Source organism: Convolutriloba macropyga, chromosome 10, assembly GCF_964194025.1.
Source record: "Convolutriloba macropyga chromosome 10, txConMacr16.3, whole genome shotgun sequence".
Lineage (NCBI taxonomy): Eukaryota > Metazoa > Xenacoelomorpha > Acoela > Convolutidae > Convolutriloba > Convolutriloba macropyga.
The window spans coordinates 48560418-48581957 of record NC_134477.1 but is presented as its reverse complement, the minus strand read 5'-3'; the positions used below and the strand labels follow the sequence as shown (position 1 = coordinate 48581957).

The 21540-nt window shown below is 37.0% G+C and overlaps 1 protein-coding gene across 4 annotated transcripts in view; it reads right to left on the bottom strand.

The window, feature by feature from the left end:
- The window catches only part of LOC142348630 (uncharacterized), a 45043-nt gene extending 30328 nt beyond the window's left edge, over positions 1-14715 (bottom strand). The window contains exons 1-6 of one of the 4 annotated variants that reach the window (XM_075400038.1): positions 14603-14715; positions 13782-14081; positions 7150-7306; positions 6801-6946; positions 5959-6081; positions 2159-2653 (exon numbers count right to left, since the gene is read on the bottom strand). In XM_075400038.1, coding sequence (XP_075256153.1) covers positions 2339-2653; positions 5959-6081; positions 6801-6946; positions 7150-7306; positions 13782-13970 — 930 coding nt within the window. In that variant the 5' untranslated portion in view covers positions 13971-14081; positions 14603-14715 and the 3' untranslated portion in view covers positions 2159-2338. Of the gene's footprint in view, positions 1-2158; positions 2654-5958; positions 6082-6800; positions 6947-7149; positions 7307-13781; positions 14082-14574 lie in introns of those variants that run through there. The other 3 variants (XM_075400037.1, XM_075400039.1, XM_075400041.1) reach the window with 3 other exon arrangements.
- Positions 14716-21540: the final 6825 nt, after the last annotated feature.

The following is a 21540-nucleotide window of genomic DNA, read 5'->3' as shown; positions in this document are numbered from 1 at the left end:
GAAGGTAGAAATATTTTCTGAAAATTTCAATTTTTTTGGCTTCGACACTTTTCTCTCTTTTTTTTGAATATGCTGTTTTTTGCCGTTTATTATTCTTTATGTAGTCTTAACGCGCTGAGAGGCCTCATAAGCTCCTAATTGACGTTCGTTTGGATGATTTTAATCAATGCAACCTCTTAACGGCGATTGGTCTTAAAGTTTATGATAAAATCTTTTTCAAAAATTTATTTTTTTCAGTTTTTGTTGTTCTTTTCGTCAACTTGTAACTTAAACTCATCATTGAGAGGTCCCATCCAAATCTTTCTTTTAATTCAACAACTAACGTGTCAATTGATGTTACGTCGTAACTGAATTTTTGTTTGTACGAATATATTCGTTTTCATGAAATTTTGTGAGTGGTCAATATGTATGTTTCTTCTCTTTTTTAGCACATTCTCGTAATAACAGATCCCATTGATTTTCAAAGGAAACCCAAGTGGATTTATCTAATCGTTCAGAATAATATTAACTGAATGAACATAAAGAACAAGTGAAACAAAAACAAAACAAAATTCAGATAAATCCTACTGATTTTAATGGCTTCAAGAATTTGTATTTTCGCAAATTGCTTGTTTTTTTTTGAGTTTTTCTGCATCTTGAGACCGTTTCTATGGTTTATTCTAAACAAAGAGAGATCCTATTCGTTTTTAGATGGCGTTTTAGTGAAATTATCAAGAATTATTTTGTGAAAATCTAATAGTTTTTAAGACGTCTGAAATTATTTGGTTTAAAAAAATTGATTATTATTTTTCGCCTAATTATTTCTTCTTTTTGTTTAATTGTTACCTAGTCTCATTAAGGAAAAGTCCCACCTGCTGTGCAGTTAAAAAAAGTAGATTTTTGTTGTTAAAGTTTTATCTGAATGCATTTTGACGTTGTTACTAGGTGCTTATAACTTTAGATAAAGTTTTTGCCGTGAAATTTTTGTTTTTGCTTATTTTGTTGTTGTTTTTTTTCTCGTAGTATTTTTAATGGCAGATCTCGTGAGCACTGTAATGAGGTATGGCATTGTGTAATTCGATATGTAGTGTTGAGGAACGATCTTTTTCTAGTATCTCAAGTATCTATTTTTTTATTATCTCTGTATTTGGTTGACATTTAAAATGCAGATGAGCTCGGTTCACAACATCATGTGCGAGCGCACATTAACGAGCCTTCTTGTTTAATAATTATGTTTAATTCAAATTTTCATCTTTTTATCTTCATCAGCCAAAAGAAACGAAAACGTGAATGCAATGCCAAACTGGAGTTTGACTAGCTAGGGAATACAGGCAACCCGTTTCATAATATAACTCTTTGCCAATTTTTAGCAGCAAATCATTCCGCCAATTCCAAGCTCAGAGCGTGTGTTGGCTCTTTGTTTTATGTGTCTCAGTTCTATTTTGAATGGATTTGGCGATTAGACTCCTGCAACTTAAAGCAAAGGTAGATAGATTCGTATCAACACCAAAAAGCTGTTGGTGCTTGCAAAATTGAACTAACGGGTATCTAAAACTCTTCGATTGATTATAATGGTTCCATTTTTGATAGCATCACTTCTCAACATTGACTCTGTTCTTTTTTACTGCTTTGCACTGATGGCTCCATGAAGAGCGAGCAGAACGAATATTACACGCAAAATCGCGAAATGTTGAAAAATTGGAAAAATTAACAAAAGCGAAATTTTGTTTTAAAAAAGTAGCAGCGCAATATTAGACGACAGTGAAAATGACGCTTCTATTTAAAAAATTACAAGAAGGATTTCAATCCACATAGAATCAGAGTTTGAAGAAAGCAACGATTCAAAAGTTCAACATCGAATTCCGAGAAAAAAAATTGATATTTTCAGAAAATAGTTGACCAAAACATAGGATACCAATAAAATAGCTGGCCCTCAAAGTGACCGAAAAATTGCTCAAATCAACCAAAATCAACCAAAAACTAAGAAATAAGCTTAGGTAACTGACTGAAAAAAACACTTAGCCAGATAAGTTTTGCTCAAAGCTGGCGCAAAACCTGGGCAAAACTGGAGGAAAATCTGGATCAGAATATCAGCTGGAATATGTCAACTCCTCTTATCTTTCCTTCTTCACTTTTGAATTACCTCTGAATAATTGTGCTCAACGTTACGAGAAGACAGTTTGCTGAATAAAATGAAGCTGCGTTTATTGACTCAGCAAAACTGAAACTATGGCAATAACTATTTAAAATAATTAGAGAAAATCAAATCATTTACTAATGCAGTCTTCTTTGTTCAGTATTGTAACTCCAAATTGTTTTTCAAAACCTATATTGAAAAATTATAAAATTTGATGATTCATCATTGAGGCAGCTGGCTATCTTCATCATCAACATGGAGAATTGGATCCCACAGATCATCAGCGCCCCCTGGAGCTTTTGGTTTAGCTTTAGATTCTTCGGCTCCTGGTCGAGGCTTTTTCTTCTCAAATATGTGTTTGTTAAGCTGAGCTTCGTGATCCATTTTCCTCCGGTTGTTTTCCATTTCCTCATTTTCCAGTAATTGCTGCTTTTCAGCCTTATTTCGAGTGTTAGTTGTTTTGACCATGAATTCAGATCTCTTCTTCAGAATCGGCTTGACAGATTTGAGCGTGTTGACAATTTCGGCTCGAATGTTCTAAAATTTTAAGAGCGCACTGCAATTCTCATATCAGACACTCCGATGTTTCCGACGGGTATAAAGAGCAAAGAAGTTTATAATAATGATCCACCGATAAGAACTACAATCTTACAAAAAAGGTAGCTATCGTCACAGAAACAAAGCTGGTAGAATCCAGATATAGCTGCGATTGCTTTCTAGACAATTCCTAAAAAGCTTAAAGAAATCAGATTGGAGAAAACAAAAACGCTTGGCGTTTGGAAGGGTGTATGAACTCAGTTCCAATCAAAGACTGCGGAAATAAAGCAATTGAACTGGAGAACTTCAGTAACGACTGGATTAGCAGAAAAACCAAAATTAGGAGACAAAGCGATTTTTTTCACAAGCACCATTTCCTATTACACCTTATTTGACTGATATAAACAACAGATAACCTTAATTTATCTTGCAGTTGATAAAAACGCAGATAAACCATAATACTGCTCAGCTACTGTTATTGTAGCTGTTAAAAGGTTTCAAAAAACTATTCGTGAGCAAGCAAGTACCTTATCCGGTCTTAGAACTGAGTCGCTAAGTTTCCGAATCGTTTAAAAATATATCCAATTAAGGGCGGTCAATTTGCTGAAACAAAGACTGCCCAGCAGTTGGTACCAATAGCACCTAGCTTTGTCTTGGAGAGGTATGCTTAAAATTATAGAGGTGAAAGCGTAGAAAAGGGATGCATTAGTTGTTTTTTTGGGGTGGGTAGAGCGCATGAGCTGACGTGTCCCAGACAAAACAGTCACAGACAAAACAGTCCAATAAAATCATACAAAATAGTGCCAGACAAAATAGTCCCGAATAAATATCGAAACAATTGTATAAAATAATCTGCAAACAATTAACAAACAAAAACTGACTAATGTCAAAAAGAAATGCTCTCGAACGACAGGCGAGGCAATTTCATTCAGTTTTTGTAGCCTAGATTAAATCTTAATTATGGGGTGCAAAATATGTTACCACGCCAAACCATGAGCCTCCCAATCCCTCACCAGAAGCACTGCCCACTCGGCTAACAGGCCCTTATTTTTGCTTTGCTGCAATCAATTCTTTTAGTAACAAGATTTACTTCGGAAAGATAACAATAGAAATCACTCAAAAATGAAGAATGAAAACGTGAAAAAGTCCCTTGAGACGTCAAAGAAACTTCTAGAAGAAAAGTGCAAAAACCGTCAAGCAAAAAACATACACAAATAAACACCAATGCGTTTACAATAATTGCGACACACTTCTTCGAGAGCAATTAAACATAGTATATGAGTTATTTTTCTGATTGTATAGTTTTTAATTGATTTGAAGGATGATTATACCAAACAATTTATTAAATAAATTTTCTAAAACTAAGTTTTAGTATTAATATACAACTTAGTCTAAATATTTTTTCACTGTAGTACAATCAAATAAACAACTTAAGTGGTTCCTTTGTTGGTGTGTATATGTTTAACTATATTCATAGTTGGGACTATTTTGACTGGGACTGTTTGTCTGCTTTCTTGCGACTATTTTGTCTGGAAATATTTTGTCTGTTTCTTGGGACTATTTTGTCTAGGAATATTTTGTCTGGGAACATTTTGTCTAGGAATATTTTGTCTGTTTCTTGGGACTATTTTGTCTGGGACTGTTTTGTCTGCTTTCTTGAGACTCTTCTGTCTGGGACTGTTGTGTCTTGGACTGATTTGTCGGTTCACCGTCAGTTGAATGTGATGTGTGGGGGGGCCTCAGAGGCGAAGAATTAGAGGTTGTCGACGGGTGAGGGGGAGTGAGGTGGAAGGTGGTATGGAGTCAAGGCCGCAAAAAAAGACTGCCCTTTACACCAGTAGTTTATATTTCAACAGCTTCGGTGAATTATACACTTAGAGAAGAGTAAACCGTTAGGAGAAGAGCTTGGCGACTTATTTACTTACTTCACTTTCCGTTTTAACTACTAATTTGTTTTGAGGTCGTCGAGTCAAAAGTGTCAGACAAAAAACTGACCAAGCAAAAAGTCACTTTTAAGAGACGGCAGGACTAATATATTTGCTATATTTTCATTTGAGAGCATTTAATGATCTCCGAAGATTCGAGCTTACAATTGCACTCGTAAAGTTCAGGAAGTATTCTTTTCGAAATATTTGAGTTGTTTGGGTCGCATCTGAACAGTTTAAATGACCTAGGATATAAAAAATTTGTTACAATACTAGAGAAAAGTCTATTTCCCTCCCGGACTTGAGTCGCAGAGATTTTCAGCACTGAACCAGAAAATTTCAAGAGTGAAAACTTAATTCAGTTCTGAAAAATTGTATCTCCATAAAATTTTAAGTTTCTTTATGTGCAGTTTTTCTTCATTATGATAATTTTGAGGTCATAGAGTTCGCCCAGGCTAAACGTATCTCGTATAGTCTGATAATTACTCATACCCCAAAATTAAGTCTGAGCAGAGTAATGTCATATTTTTGTAGCTTATAACTGGTAATTACTATAGTAGTATATACACTATATATATGTAAGCTTGTTTGAAGGCAATTACAAACATAACCGACTAAACGTCGGAAGAATTTCTCTCAAACGACTACTGGAAGCTCTAATCAATTGCAGTCGGGGGAGCCTAAACGAAACTAAGAGGTTCAATAATGGGCTTCAAATAACCACATTAGAGGTTAACCTATAACACTCAAGATTTAAAGTCAAAAATCGCGCCAGTTTCGGCGCACTTTTCATTTGACTTTTAGTATTAATTTGGCCAATTGAGTTAAGCTGCTTGAAATTGTGATTGAGAGAGAATTTTAGATCACGTTTAACGCAAAATTCATGGGCGTACAATTCACTCGAAAAGTCAAAATTGTCAAGCAAAAATTTTGCATAAAAAAGACCCACACGTTTACAATGATTGCTGTGAGCTTCGTTCAAGAGCAATTAACAAAACCCATTTAGCTCAGTGGTTACGATTTGCTACTCAATTTAACTGTTACAAGTACCCACGCGCGGAAGTTCGAATCGAATATAGAGCAAACCTTGTTGGCGGGAGTTAAGCTGAACATATTATTTTTCATGAAGTAAATTTTACTCGAAAATCAGACTGGCCAGTGTAAATAGTGACATGAACAGAGCACTGGCCATCCTAAAAAACAGAATCTCTTTAGACTGATTCAACCCTGATTTGCTCTGCCAACCAACCTCCGGGCTGTTAACAAATCGCAAATACGAAAGAAATAACTCATTATAACCTTCGCCTCCAAACTCTCTAGAAATGCAAAATTGTTCAAAAATTCTAATAGAACAAATTTTATGATGAAAATTGATCATACCTGCAGCTGCACCTCCAACACACGTGCCTTGTCCATGTACTCTTTATGTTCCAACTCAAAACCCAATATTTCTTCCTTGTATTGGATTATTTTCCCCAATTTCTCGTTATAAGTTGACTGCAACTAAACAAAACAGACAAAATTAAATCGTTGATGAGTTATGATTGCGCCATTTAAGAGCCATTGAATATTAAATAATCATGCAGGAGCATACATACATAATTCAATCTAAAATCTCAAAGAATTTGCTTTGAATAGTAAAATAACCTGGAATGAAAACAATAAATCACTTTATCAACAACAATTTTAAGTGTTTTCAATCCAGAGGTTTAGAAGCAACCAATTGCCCAGAGACAATCAAGATAACAGCAAAGCATATAGAATCCAATCTAGAAAGGGAGCGACAGCATAATCAAATGAGTATAACTATCGAACGAGAAACGTTGCGGTGCCTCGAAACACTTTGAAAAAAACTATTTCCCAAGAAATTGACGTCGCAATTCGGAAAGATCTCAATAGAATTCTTCGAAAACCGAACTTACCGAATCTCTCTTACGATGTGCCAAAACGACATACCAATGATACCAAAACTATCTTAAGTTTAAAATCGAAGCTACCGACGTTATCTTACGTCGTTTATGTTTGGTATTCTGAACTAGTGTGCAATTCTCAATTTGACTCTGTTCGGTTTAGCCCGGAAACTGGGGAACAAAGGACAGATTACTTTTCTCGAATTCCTTTTACCATTGAATTACTTTGCTTGCTCGTATACATGCGCATGAAACGGATTTTTCACAGACATTTCAACAAAAATCTCGAGTCAATGAGTTGAGTGAATTTACCGTGTGAAGTCTCTTTTTGAGCACGTCTCCCTCCCGGACCAATTCCCTGTCGTACTCCTCAAAGCCTCCCGTCTGTTTCTCAATCTCCCATATCTGTCGCTTCTGCAATTCCAGCTCCTCGTCCAAAACCACGTGCTTCTCTTGTTCTACATTAAATTCAATTGATTCAATTCAATTCTCCTGATTCAGCTGCAATTCAATCCGTTCATTATTGTAAAGACCCAATTTTGCCTCAGAAAGTACTTCACCCCCCCCCCCCCTCCAAGAAGTGAACCCCCGCCCTGCACTTATATGTTTAAAATATCTAGGGCAAACGGGGCGGGGGCTAAAACAGCAAAGATTTTATAACCAAGATCGATTTGTTGATTGATATCGTCAATCTCGTCCAACAGCAACTTCATGTATCTTCTCTCAAACTCCACTCTCTTTGGATCTTTTCGAGCCCTGTCAATGACCAACTGACGAAAATGTCGTCTGTCTTCCAGGAGACGTGACATTTCTTTGATCTAAGCAATTTATCTTCAGGTAAGCTTTCCGTTTTTCCAGGTAATTGGTTCAGGAATATCTGCATTCCTTTGCGTATAGACGACTCAAATTTCGGGCAGCAAGAAGACGCGAGTCTAGACCTTGACATATGAGGAAACTTTGTAAGACTAGTAGAGGGGAGGCGGTAATATTGCCTATCATTGCACGATCACGATCATCCAGTAGCTAGTTCAAGTTGAGAAATAGTCTTTTCAATTCAGGGTTCGCGCTATGGTCTTTTTGCATTACGAGCATCTACCCGTCCCGAAAAAATCTATTTCCAAAAAAAACTCTGCAGGTGCTTACAGGTGCTGCCTTCCGTTCAATGCCAAAAGCGCTGAAATATTGCGAAGCTGGTTTCCATTAAGCAATTAAGAGCCCTAAAATTCAAAACAGGATCAATTAAATGTGAAAAGTGGGGTGATGTTCAGCTGCAAGGGCATTTCTCAAAACTTCAATTCTTTTAACCGTTTGGCCGCTCAATTTTACAATTTAATGTATTAAAATTACTAGAAAAAGGGTATATACCTGCCACACAATACTTTGCGGAACGTGCTTCCGTCAAACATATTTTGCGGTGAAAAGCACATTTCATTTCTCAACGTTCAGTGTAGATTTGAAAAACACTGTTTGGTATATCCATATAGGGCACCATTTTTTTCCGCGAAATGCAAAAAAAAATATTTCACACGCACAATGTATTGACATACGAAAGTAAGACTGCTTAATTTCGAGTAAAATTACTCGCAAAATTTCGTACAGGTAGACGCTCGTAATGTGTAGCAAAGTGAGGTAAAAGGGTCAATCAAGGGTTCTTTTATGTGCCGAGAATTGATTTTTCGAAAAGCTTAAATATTTTTGGTCATTTTATTCTGTGGAAGCGCAAGCAGTCACAATAAACGCAGTAGCATTACATCAGGAAGATTAACTTAAAAAACAGTTGACAGTTTGACAGAAAAACTTAAGAGAAATTGAATTTTCAAGATAAATTAGTTAGCATCCCGGAGGTTGGTGGCACAGCATATCATCGCTGAATCAGTCTAGAGACATTCTGTTTTTTAGGATGACCAGTACTCTGTTCAAGTCACAATTTACACTGGCTAGTCTTGATTTTTTGAGAAATATTTATTACGTGAACAACAATATCTTCAGCATAACTCCCACCAACAATGTTTGCTCTATATACAATTCAAACTTCTGCGTGGGTACTTGTAACATTTAATTTGCGTAGCAAGTCGTAACCACTAAGCAATTTTTTTGTGGTAATTGCCTACAAACCAGCTTAAGTACAAATGTTGTGTATACTACTATATTAAATACCAGTTATAAGCTACAAAGGTATGATATTATTCCGCTCACACCTAATTGTTGGGGTATGAGCAACTTTCAGACGAGGTAAGATAAATTAGCCTGGGCCAATTCTATGACCTCAAAATAATCGTAATAAAGAAAAACTGCACTTAAAGAAACACAAAATATTTTGGAGATACGATGTTTCAGATCTGAATTAACTGTTCACTTTTTGAATGTGCTGGTTCAGCGCTGAAATGCTCTGAGACTAAAGTCCAGGATAGCTCTAACAATCGTTGTTTCATCTGCCATAAGTTCAGTGTGTGAATTTCTTGCGAAGCTGATTGTAAAATAGAAAATATTTGATGTTCATCTTAGCAGATATCTCTATCAATTCACTGCAGGATGAAAATTTTATCAATTAACTGTCCTTATATCCAAAACCCGACAATTAGAGTTCATGAAAAATTGGTTGATTCAGTTTGAAAATTATGGTCAAGGAATGTCGGGATGACCACTTAAGTAGAACTATCAAATATTCGCGAATTTTTGAATTCAAAAACTGTCTTTTCATGCCTTTTATCTTTTTATCCAGCCAGATCTTTTCATAAGTTAAAACTTATACTAGAGGTTGGAGGAGACATTTTAATGAGCATTTATCTAACATGCAAGTGCAGGAAGAAAAAAATGAAGGGTTTGTTACTGTGAAATAATTGCCTATGAAACAAGAGGGTCGTCTTTAGCAAACCTTCATGAACACAGAAAAACAACGAGTGATAAATTCACTAATGCTCCGAAGTGTCTTAATGGCCTGAAGTGGCTTTTAATTCATTATTTTAAATTCAAATATAAAGTAATTTTCAATTTTAGAGAATTTTCCCTGCTATCTGCATAACTTTGTGACAATTTTTGGCCTCAGTTCGTTTACATGTAATTTTTCAGTTGACTTTACAGTTTTTGCTAACATGTAAAGCAAAGTCTTTTCTGAACTTTTCCAGTGTTCATTTCAAAAATGCGCTTTATCAATAAAACCCAGTATCATCAATTTGTATTGCTCATTGCAATATTCAAATAAATTCCACCCAAACGCATGATTTTTTTTCGTTTGCGCCCCCCATCGAAGCGGGCGCATATTAGTTGCACCCCAAACTCACGTGCAATAATTTTACAAAATGAGTTACTAGGTAATGGCACGTGTTCTAAAACTGGGGATGGGGGCATAACACAATTGGGGAGGGGGGCACAAACGGAAGAGATCCCAAAGTCATGTTAGGGTCAAAAACATTCTTTTTTCTAAACAAGTAAGTCAGTTTTTTATGCTTCTTTACACGGACAACATGCCTAAATATCCTTGAGACATGTTTAAATATTCATACAATACAACTTGCTTCCTATAATACAAAATTTTGATTGATTCTTGATTTTAGAAAAGGCATTTAGGTTCTCAGTTTTGTTGCGTGATTACATTCAAACATCAGATCTTCCGTAAAGGTTCTGTAAATGTAAGATTAAGATCTCCTAAAAATGAAAATAAAAGTTTCATTTTTCAGTTTTTGCGTTGCTGTAGAAGTCTTTATCTGCTGCATTGTAACCACTTTTGTTAATTAATTTTTTTCTGAGTCGGCAATATTTGAACACATATGGCATTTGTGCCAGCTAAATATATTGTTTCCAGAGCTCTATCATAAATTTGCCAGTTTCTTGAACACCAAAGCAGCCTATGGATACCTCCTTTGATAAAATTTTTAGAGAAATGCCGAATTTTTAAACGATTTTTAAAGCTATACGCAGCACTATCTTCCTATAATTTAGGGTATAAAAATGTGTCAAAAGACCAATTGGGCCGTCATCAGTTTGGACAAAAATTTGAATGAAAACGTATTCCCCAGCACACCACCCACCCAAGACCAGAGTCAAAACTACAAAAAAAACTGTTATTTTTACCTTTTACAGTTTATTAGGCGGGTTCCGATGTGAAATTAAAAAAAAAACTATGATAATTATTTTTTCAGGGGGCAGGGGTTGGTAAAAGACGAGATAAGGCTGACTTGAAATGAAATGAGTGCATCTGGAGTAAATCATCAAAAAGTGACTGATACCAAAACAAGTGCAGCTTGGGGTTTAATTTAGTTGATAGAAATTTGGATCTTTTCCGTTTGGGCCCCCAATACGTTACGCGCACCCAACCACCGAGCACGTAACATTATATAGTAAATCACTATCTAAAAGTATGGCATGTGCGTCTGGGGGTGCAAATAAAGTTACCCACTAAGCTTGATGCACAAACGGAAAAGATTCAGAAAAAATTGATCTAGCCCCATATTAAGTGGGTATATTTTTTCGCTCCCAGCCGTTTGTGCTATATGATTACATATAACTACATATAAAACAAGGAATCTTTTCTGTTTGTCCCCCCCCCCCCCAGTTTGAAAATAAAGAATGATTTCCCAATATGCGCCCACTAAGCTGGGGGCAGCTTAGTGGAAGCATATTATTTGCACCCCCAGTCGCACGTGACATATTTTTACACAATGATTTACCATGTATTGGCACGTGCTTTGTAACTGGAGGGCGCATAACGTACTGGAAGGGGCACAAAGGTAAAAGATCCAAATAATTTGTACGTGTGGGCAAAAAAAACTGACGGGGTTGGAAAACAGAATTTATCAAAAAAAATTAGCAGTGATAAGATATCGAAAACTGTTCTTTACCAACTTCAGAGTTATTTTGTATAATGAGAAATGGTATCTTGTCCGTTTGTGGCCCCAGCTTAGTGGGGGTCTATATATTTGCACCCTCAGACGCGCGTGCCCTATTTTTACGTAAAGATTTACCATGTAATGGCACGTGCTCCTTAACTGCAGGGAGACTAAGGTACTGGGGGACACAAACAGAAAAGATTCTTTTTTTCTCGCTTTTTTGGAATTTTGTGCCACCAAATTTATTTGTTTCCACAAAAACAATTTAGTAGGCCTTCGTTTTTTGATAAAATTTTACAAAAATGATACATTTCTGAACTTGATAAGTGCCATTATATGGTAAACCATTATGTAAAATTATAGCGCGTGCGTCTGGGCGCTGCAAAAATAAGCACCCACAAAGCGGGGAGGGGGCACAAACGAAGAAGATTCAAAAACAATTCTGCATTTTTGGGATCTTTGCCGTTTGCGTCCCCCAGTACTTTATTCTCACCGCAGTTAAGGAGCATTACATGATAAATCTTTACGTAAAAATATGGCATGCGCGTCTGGGGATGCAAGTAATAGGCCCCCCCCCTAAGTTGGGGGCACAAACGGAGAAAGTACCATTTTTCAATATACACAAATCACTCTGAAGTCGATAAAACCAGTTTTCGATATCTTATCACTGCTATTTTTTAACTTTCCAGTTCGCCCATCATACAAGATTCCTTGATTTCATACAAGGTCATATATGGTTTGTGTGATTTCCCGGTAATCATACAAATTTTGGGTCTTTCCCATTTTGCCCCCCCCCCTAATTAATGGTCAGTAAACTATAGCCCCCCAATCATAGTAATTACACTATAATGGGGGTCTAAAATTTCAGTTGGGCTATTATGGGAAAGACCGCATTTTCCATTCAAGGAAATGTAGTTCTGAACAACTTCAATTGCAACAGCTACGACGCTTAATCTGTAAGAAATACAACAGAGTCACCTTAACGACGAGTCGTTGAGTTTCATTTTTCCTGGTAATTATACAAGGTCTTATATGATTTGTATGATCTCCTGGTAATCAAACAATTTTCATACAAAAAAAGATAGCCGTAACATGATTTTTTGATGTCCTCGCATTTGCACAACGGTGAAATGCAATTTCGTTTAACTGACATACTTGCTCCAAGAGTCAAACGAAGATCAATTAGGAGCTCTTCTCAATCGTACAAAGATCTTTTATGATTTTCTCGCTACCGTACAAGGATCATACATGATTTCCTAGGAACTGTGCAAGGATCATATATGGTTTGTCCGATTTCATGCAAGAATCATACATGATTTCCTTGAGTTCATACAAGAATCAGATATGATTTACTTGAGTTCATTAAAGAATCATACAAAAACTCAGCATCATAAATGAATCATAGAAGGTTCTTTCCCATTATAGCCCCCCGTGAAATTATAACCCCCCATTATGGTTAATTACCATGTTTGGGGGGCTTAGGTTATCTGACCACTAAGCTGGGGGGGGCTATAATGGGAAAGACCCCATAGAAGCATCCTAATTGATTTTCTTAATTTCATACACTTTTGGCTGGTAATTTTTGCACAATAACGCCCAAAAGTGTCCTATTCCCTTTAATTAACGCAGTGACGAGCTATGATTTCCTTGATCTCATTCAAGGATCATATATGATATCCTAGGTTCCCTTCAAGGATCGGACTAGAAAACGTTATCATTTGAATGACATCATATTTCATGCTTGTATGGAACTAAGGAAGCGGCAACCCGGGTTAGCATCGTTAAACTTAAAGTTAAGGTAAAGCTGAGGCTACTATTGCTTTAATGAGTTAACCTTATTTCCGTTTTAGATAAATTGACCATAATTCATTTAGTGTGCAAGAGTTTTATGACCCCTAAGCTGCCCGGATCGAGGTGTCACCGCTAAAAACCGCTAAAAGATGTAAGATTTGTGGTGAATATGAGTAAAAGTGTAAAATTTGCGTTCAATGCGAGGAATGCGGTGAAAAAAAACTTTTAAGCGGTGAAAATTTCTCTTTCACTGCTTAAGCGGTGAAAAAAAATTTTACCGCTACCAGAAAAATGCGGTGAAAAAAAATTATTCAGCAATACCAGCAGAATGCGGTAAAAGCCGCACTAATTTCAACGCTTATCTTAAATTCACAGGAAATATCATAAAAGTAAGTGACAGATGGCGCAGTGGAATAAGAAGCTGTTATCATGCAGGAGGTGAGAGGTGCGCACCCATGTACGGTAGTTTCTTTGTTTGTAAGAAATCTGGTGAATGCGGTGAAAAAAGTTTTCACCGCTAAAACTGCAAAAAATCACCGCATTCAACACTAAAAGATGCCGGCGCTTTGCGGTGGAAAAAGTTTTTTTCACCGCTATTCACCGCTGTATCTTACATTATTTTTTGACCAAACCTTGCCCGGGTGGGGTGGCCGACGCAGAACAGATCCCTGCTCACCTGTTTGAGCAGAGTCTGTTTTCCTTCGTGGTAGAACACGTACAAGTCGTTCTTCATGGCCCTGTATTTCCTCTGCTGTTTCTCAAGTGTCTCTTCATTAACTGGCTCCTCCAGTTCGTTCATGATCTCCTGGAAGAACGGCTCACTCAGCAGATCCTGCTGTGGAATCCCAGTCTGCGATGACGTCATTTCGGGCCAATTGAAGTGTCGTGATTCTTTGGGTTAAAAATAAGGATTTTCTTCCACGTTTGAAGAGGAGTTGGATATTTTACGTTATCAGCCTTCGCCCAATAATGCGCTCTCCAATTTGCAAAGTATGGATGTGGTCTTTCCCATCATACCCCTCCCAGATAATTGATTATATAATTAACCCCATTACCCCATCATTACCCTAAATATACCACAATGGGAGGCAGCTGTTATTTTTTATGACTACTAAGCTGGGAAGGCTATAAAGACCCAAAGTAGGTATCATCCCATAGCACATAATTTTGTTTTAATACACAACTGTAAAGCGGTGGGGTAGAGATCCTAGATGAGTGCAGGGATCTTTTCAATGTGCCCCCCCCCCCCCAAAAGCTTAGTGGGTGCATATTATTTGCACCCCCCAGACGCACGTGCCATATTTTTACATAATGATTTACTATGTAATGGAACGTGCTCTGTAACTGGGGGGGGCATAACGTACGGGGGGCAACAAACGGAAAAGATCCCTAGCATCTTTTCCGTTTGTGTCCCTAGTACGTTATCTGACCACTAAACTGGGGGGCTGAGGGTCTATAATGGGAAAGACCCGAATTTTTTTTAATTAAACGTATGACATTAGAAGGCTAATTTTTTGCATTTAAGAAATGCTAAGGCCGGCTAACCAGCAGCGATTTATTATTTTGCACGTGGTTTTTCTGCTATGACCTGGATTTTTAACAAATATCGGACCTTTTCCGTTTGTGCCCCCCCCCCCAGTACGTTTGTTATGCGCCCCCAAGTTGCACAGCACGTGTCATTACCCAGAAAATCTTTATGTAAAAATATGGCACGTGCATCTGAGGGTTTAAATAATATGCGCCCACTAAGCTGGGGGGCACAAACAGAAATGATCCCAAATTTCATATCTGATGATTAAAACGCGCATGAGAAAGTTTTAAACTGCCAGATTACTGTGTTGCCAGATTCTAGAATGCCAGATTTGGAGTCCTTCCCATTATAGCTCCCCCACAAAATTATGAGGGTATAATTACTATGATCGCACGTGCTATTTGTTTTACATAGTAACGTGCTATATGACAAAATATGGTTTGTTACTGTAGAATTTTGTCTTTTGTCGTTAGAAGGCTTCTAGCTGAGGACTGGCTAGCGCCCAAAACTCTATCGATTTCAAAGGGTTTATTTGGTGGGTCGTCTATTTGCTGAAACTGATGTCTTTTGTCCTCAGTTGCTCTCGGCCGCCGTTCAAAAGTTCCGTTGATTAAATAAATTAACAGTCGAAAATAAGTAATCAAGCCAAAGTAACAATAACACCGGCAAGAAATGTTCTCAAATGCAATTAATTAATCAACCGAAACTGTAGATACATAAACTCAAAAATATTTACACTAAATAATGGGTTCACACTTCTAAAAAGAACTTTCATCAGCTTCTGTTCCCAGCTTCCCAGCTTCTGAAAAGTATTTTCCGTTTCTGAAAAGTGTTCCTAACTATTTCAGTCCTATTTTTATAGTTATCTCAAATTCTGCGTTTCCCTCTTAACAAAATCTAAAAGTCAAATTTGTTGATTGCAAATTGTCTCCTGGTCCAACTGGTCTTGACAAAAATTAGTCAAGCTCAACTTCCTTTTAAATTTTTCTTCTCTATCTAGAACCAACTGTTCTGTATCCTCTCTCTTTGCTCTCTTTGTTCTCTCACTTCGCGGTTTTCGCTTTCTACTCTCAATAACTTAGATGCAACGCCTTCTGCCACGTGGCATTAGAAATCGTTACCTGTGTGAACTACTGTCATTACACTTCTTTGTTAAACTACTCGCTCTCTTTGGGGGATGGTTGATTGCTAGCTGCATTGATTTCTTTACTTTCGCTCTTTTGGAACGCTCTTCCGAAGATGAACTCAACTCTCATTGGTCAACGAAACAAGTCACGCTGCACTACCCCTACCTATATCACGAAATATGCAAATTCGTTCACGCAATTACCAATCCGCCTACTAAATACCAAACGTCAAATGCTTTGCATAATATTAGCTCCTCCCTATTGTACTGAAGAAACGAATCACCTGACTTTTGAACCAATTAAAAACCAATGTTCGAAAATACTCCCCTACCATAAACCAAATTCATCAAAAGTAATCTGATAGAGCACACAAATAATCAAGGTCGTCATGCTACGATCACCCTTTGCAAGATTAAATGATTTTTAGGCCAACGAAATATTTGCGAATGTCGCAATTTAACCCGTACGTTTAAGAACTTTTCCCAACTTCTCCTGAATGTTCCGAAGTATTCCGTTCCGATGTACCAACCATTCCGATTCAAAAATGATAATCATCTTTCTGCTAACAGAGATTTTCTAGTTGGGTTAAATGGCGACATATTTCTCACTGGACCAAACGTCAATTATATACTTTTATCAAAACAAAAACATCAATAGTTGCCCTTTGTCTATCTTTAAAACTGCTGAAAATGTCAACCCGTAAAAAATTTCTAAAAGTAGTCTGAATTTCCGCCACGATCCTAATTTCGACATGAATGCCCTCCTGAAATCTCGCCTGTCGGTTTCAAAATGGAGTGGGTAACTTAGAGTCTCACTTCTCATTGTTCGTTATCTTCTGCATGCTTGAAAATACCATGGAAGAGTTCATTTGTGAAATCTGAGTAATCCGAAATTTATGTCGACATAGGGAGTGGGCGTTGATTTAGCCTATAATTTCAACATTATAATCTATAATATTCTTTTTCTCTTCGTTCCTACAATTTCGGGCAAATTTTTGTTGTTCAGGAGTCATAGTGTTTCCTCATATTGTTTCCCAAATTTCGCTATAGCGCAAAACATGGTGTAAACAGAGTGTGAATTCCATCCTTATTTAACTTTCTTATCCAATATAAACTGCATGTGCTTTTTAGAAAGTACACTTTGCCGACATAACTATTAAAACTTATTACCTTCCGTGTTCTCGGGTTTTTCATGGAAAAAACGTTTATTGACACAATTCTGGGATTTAAAATCTACTCCAATCAGAAGGACATACTGCCTCGGGCTCTCATCCCGATTTTGGTTAATTTTCAATGATTAGTTTGGAAGTTTCATGAGTTAAGCGTTTTCCCAGTTTTCCTGGGATAGGGACCCGGGAAAGACGATTTAAGTCTGTATTATGTTTCATTTGTAATTAGGGTACTTAGGGTTGCAAGTCCTGTGATTTCTAAGAGATAACAGTGACGCTAAGTATGAATTCTTCCTACTTCGACCTAACTCACTTTGGGCGCTAATAGCTCGGGTTCAAACTCTCATATCGAAAAATACCCATTGATAAGGTCCTATTGAACTCATCATTTCTATCCGCTCCCAAATTTTCATGTCTGTCACTTTCCTCGGAAATGGGGGCTGCTGAGGGAACTTGGTAGATTCCAAATTTCTTGAAAAATTTTCTGAGTTCTTAGTCAAATTTATCAAACTCGATACTAGTTCTCATTCATTCTGCTTTGCTACCATTCTTAATACCATACTTTTATTACAGCTCTTTTTTTATTCACTTTTTTATATACCAAAATAAATTCTTCTTTTTTTATCTAAACGTTCTTTTCTTTTCATTATTCATTTGGTTTCTTTTCGTTTATCCATGGACCGAAACGAATATAATCAAATTTCTGCCTACCATCTTAATAAGGCCACTCCCAATCCGTGTGTCGACAATTTATCCCGGAACGCTTTCGTTCGTAAGTCGAAACGCTATTATTTTTCTGATGGCGTTCTTCAAAAGAACGGAAGAACTGTTGTTTCTGCCTCAGCGGCATGGGAAACTTTAAAACATATTCACGATGTAACTCTTGACCATAAAGGTGCGGGAAAAGCATTAGAAAGTTTTGCCGCCGAACGTTACGACATTTACAAGTTGCGGGATATATGCCGCTCTCTTACTTCGTTTTGTACTCTATGCGCCTATCGACGTCTTGTTACTATCGAGGGTAAGCGAATTGTGCAAATAAGTGAGAAGAAGAGGATAACAATTTGTGGGGCATTAGGTTTGGAGCCTAAGGAGAAGCTTCCTTTTAATGTCAGAGATGCTCCTTCAATAGATCTGCCGAAGGAACTGATCGACATGAAAGATTGCGCGACTAACCGTTATAATTGTTTCCTTGCCTACATTAGTACACGACTTACAGGGTCAATCAATAATTCTGAAGCAATCGTTGTCGCGTTGGAGGTAGCTCGGGAGAGTTACCATAAGAAGTGGTACGCCAGTTACTACTTTCCGCGTATAGATCTTAAACAGAGCCTGAAAGAACGCGGTATCCAAACTATCGACTTGTTTGCTCTGGCTAAGATAATGGGAGTTCATATTATTGAGTACGATGCAGACAATGGGATTTGGGGTTATTATGCGGGCAATAGCCGGGGGAGCGAAAATGGCGCAATTTATACTTGGTTTGAAACGCGCAAGGATAACGTGGCTCACTCTATGCTTGTCGTGGGTGCCTTGAATAAACCCAAGGAAGCAAAACCCAAGAGTCGTCGCTATTAAGGCTACCCGGATTTCGTGACCGTAAGTGTAATTAGCCCTACTTAGACTTTTTGCCGTTTCTTAACAAAGGGGCCGTCTTTTTGTCTATTAGCTTTGAATAGATCTTGTTGATTAGTCGAAGTTTCTTTTGTTCACTGTTAATTAGCGTTTGATTGGTTGCATTGATAAAGTTTAATTACTTCTAGCTTGTGCTGCTTTAAAACGCAATTTAATTAACAAAAAAGTTGTTCATATCAAGTACGTTTATGTCTTTATAAGTATCTTTGATTTTACCTGGTCATTTGATTGATTTGCAAAATTATATATTCTACAGTTACGGGGGGCGTAAACACACTGGGGGCCAAAACAGAATAGATCCGCTTTTTCTCATAGAAACTGATTATTTTTTAGAATCTATTCTGTTTCGGCCCCCCAGTGTTTTTACGCCCCCCCCCCCGTTACCAATTTTTTGCTGTTATATAGCACGTTACTATGTAAAAAAGCACGTGCATTTGCGGTGCGTAAAAAATTTAAGCCCACTAAGCTGGGGGGGGGGGGGGGGGTGGGCAAAACAGAATAGATCCATTTTTTATTAATTATTTAATTCGCTTTTGATTTAAATTAGGCTTCTAGGATCTATTTTGCCCCCCCCCCCCCCCCCGCAGCTCAGTGAGCAAAAAATTTTTTTGATGACCAGGCGTACGTGCTATTATTTTACATAGTAACGTGCTATATAACAACATATAATTTGTAACTTGGGGTCATAAAAACACGCAACAAAATATATATATGTATATATATATATATATATACATATATATATATATATATATATATATATATATATATATATATATATATATATGTGTGTATATATATATATATATATATATATATATATATATATATATACGATGAATGAAAAACTAAGTTGGTGTGAAAAAGCAATTAATCAATTCAGTTTTGAACCCCCAATGTTTTTATATCCCATATCACAAAGTAGTTATCATGCGATGCAATACTATCTAAAGAAATTCGAAAAATTTATATTCCCGTTAAGCTGCAACAAGTCCAAATCAATTTTGAAAGGTAGAAGGATCTTTTCCGTTTGTTCACCCGTTTGTTGTCAGCATATGCCACTACATAGTAAATTTAAGTTTAAATTTAAATTTAATTTAGTAAGTTAAGTTTGACATGTGCGTCAGGGGTTGCAAATAGTATGCAACCAATGAGCTTGGAGGGGGCACAGACGTAAAAGATCCTGTAGAATTGTAAAATGAAGCCAGTGTATCAGAGGAAGTATAGAATAACGAAATGTGTTCCGCCAGATTTCTATGTTATAAAATTTCAAAAACTAAATTGCTTTTTCTTTTGGCTTTGAACCAAAACCAGAACACAACTACACAGCGGCGAAACTCTTGTAGCATTGAAAATACTAACGAAAACCACACAAAGAAATTCCTTCTATGTGCTTAAAAAATAATTGTTTATAGCGCAAAGCTATAAGGCTCAGTACGCCGCCTTAAACCCAAATAGTACTGGTGCAAAAAAAATCTCAACATAATTAATGGTATAGTTTCATCAAACCATCAGATTTTAAAGTATAGCTTCAGTTAGAAGTATCCCATGTTATAAACTCTTATCGGCATTGACTGTCCCATTTCACTAGCTTATACATACTGAAACCGTTCATCTGAGACCAGCAACTATTAGCAAGTTAAGGAGAAGAGATTAGTGCTACTACTTTTTGAAAACTGACGATTTTTTAATCGAAATTTTAGGCTTTTTTAGATTAATCTCATTTTGACTAATGTGTTGCCTTTAAAAACATATTAAACTTAGAACACTCCCGTATCAAGCCATATCATAGCATCATACTCTACGATAGTGGGCTCATTAATTGTTTTGCTGACGTCTGGACTCACGCTTTTCAAAAATATTTATTGACTAAATGTTTGTAAACTTCGAATTTGTTTTTGTATTTGAGATTACCAGCACAGTTCTGTATAATTGCAGAAAGCGCTTCTACTTCTTTCTGATTCGTTCCACCCCACATATCTTAAAATTTTGCAATTTTAACCCTCTATCTTTTCACCGCGCAATCGGGGTTAGCGGTCGGGGTTTCAATTTAATCCCATATTAGGCGTTAATTTATTCATATTAAGTCCCAGAGGCGGCTACGGAAAAGGAGGTTTAAAAGTAGGGGTGATAAAAAGGGGTTTGAGACACCCCAAAACAAACAATACAAAATATAAAACTTTTAAACGCACAATTGGATGCTTTATTAAATGCTTTGACTTTATAAGTTTTTTCATGATATCATATTTAACGATTTTTTTCATAATTTAGAAATTTCATGGTGATATTGTTGGATCTTTTCAACAATTGCCCCCCCTTTGGTACCTAGTAGAGAATCGCCTCCCCTTCTGTGCTATACTTTACCACAATATTAGTTGGCCTACAGTTTAGATAGCCGAATAATAGTTTAAGCGCAATTGCGGACCGCTGTTCACGGCCATGCCTCTCATGCGCTGTGGGATGTAATCCGGAAATCGCGGGTCGGTTATCGCGGCGAAGCCGCGACGCGCGCGAAGCGCGCCCACCGACCCGCCAGTCGGAAATTCTTTTCGCTTTGTATTCCAATTCGGCTAATTGCCCTAGCATGGCGCATTTTATTCTATCCAGTTTAACACAGTATGAGCATACACGGATACTTATCACTCGTCTCTGATTGGTTAATAAATCACTCGCTTAAATTCTATTCAAGAATAGCCCCCCCTTTTGCAAAAGGGGGGGCAATTGTTGAAAAGATCCATATTGTTTTACGGCTGTTTAAGGTGTTATTAGCTGACAACTCTTGTGCTTTTATTTTTGAGGCTTCCATTGATGTCATAGTCATACAAAGTCCACCGTTGTTTTTCTTCAGCAATTGGCCGGTTAAGTAACAATTTTTAATGAGTATACAAAATATTGAGTGCTTTTATTAGTTCAGAAAACTTTTTTTTATTTTAGTTCAAGCTTTGGGTTATCATATTGTTGTAAAACTTGAGAA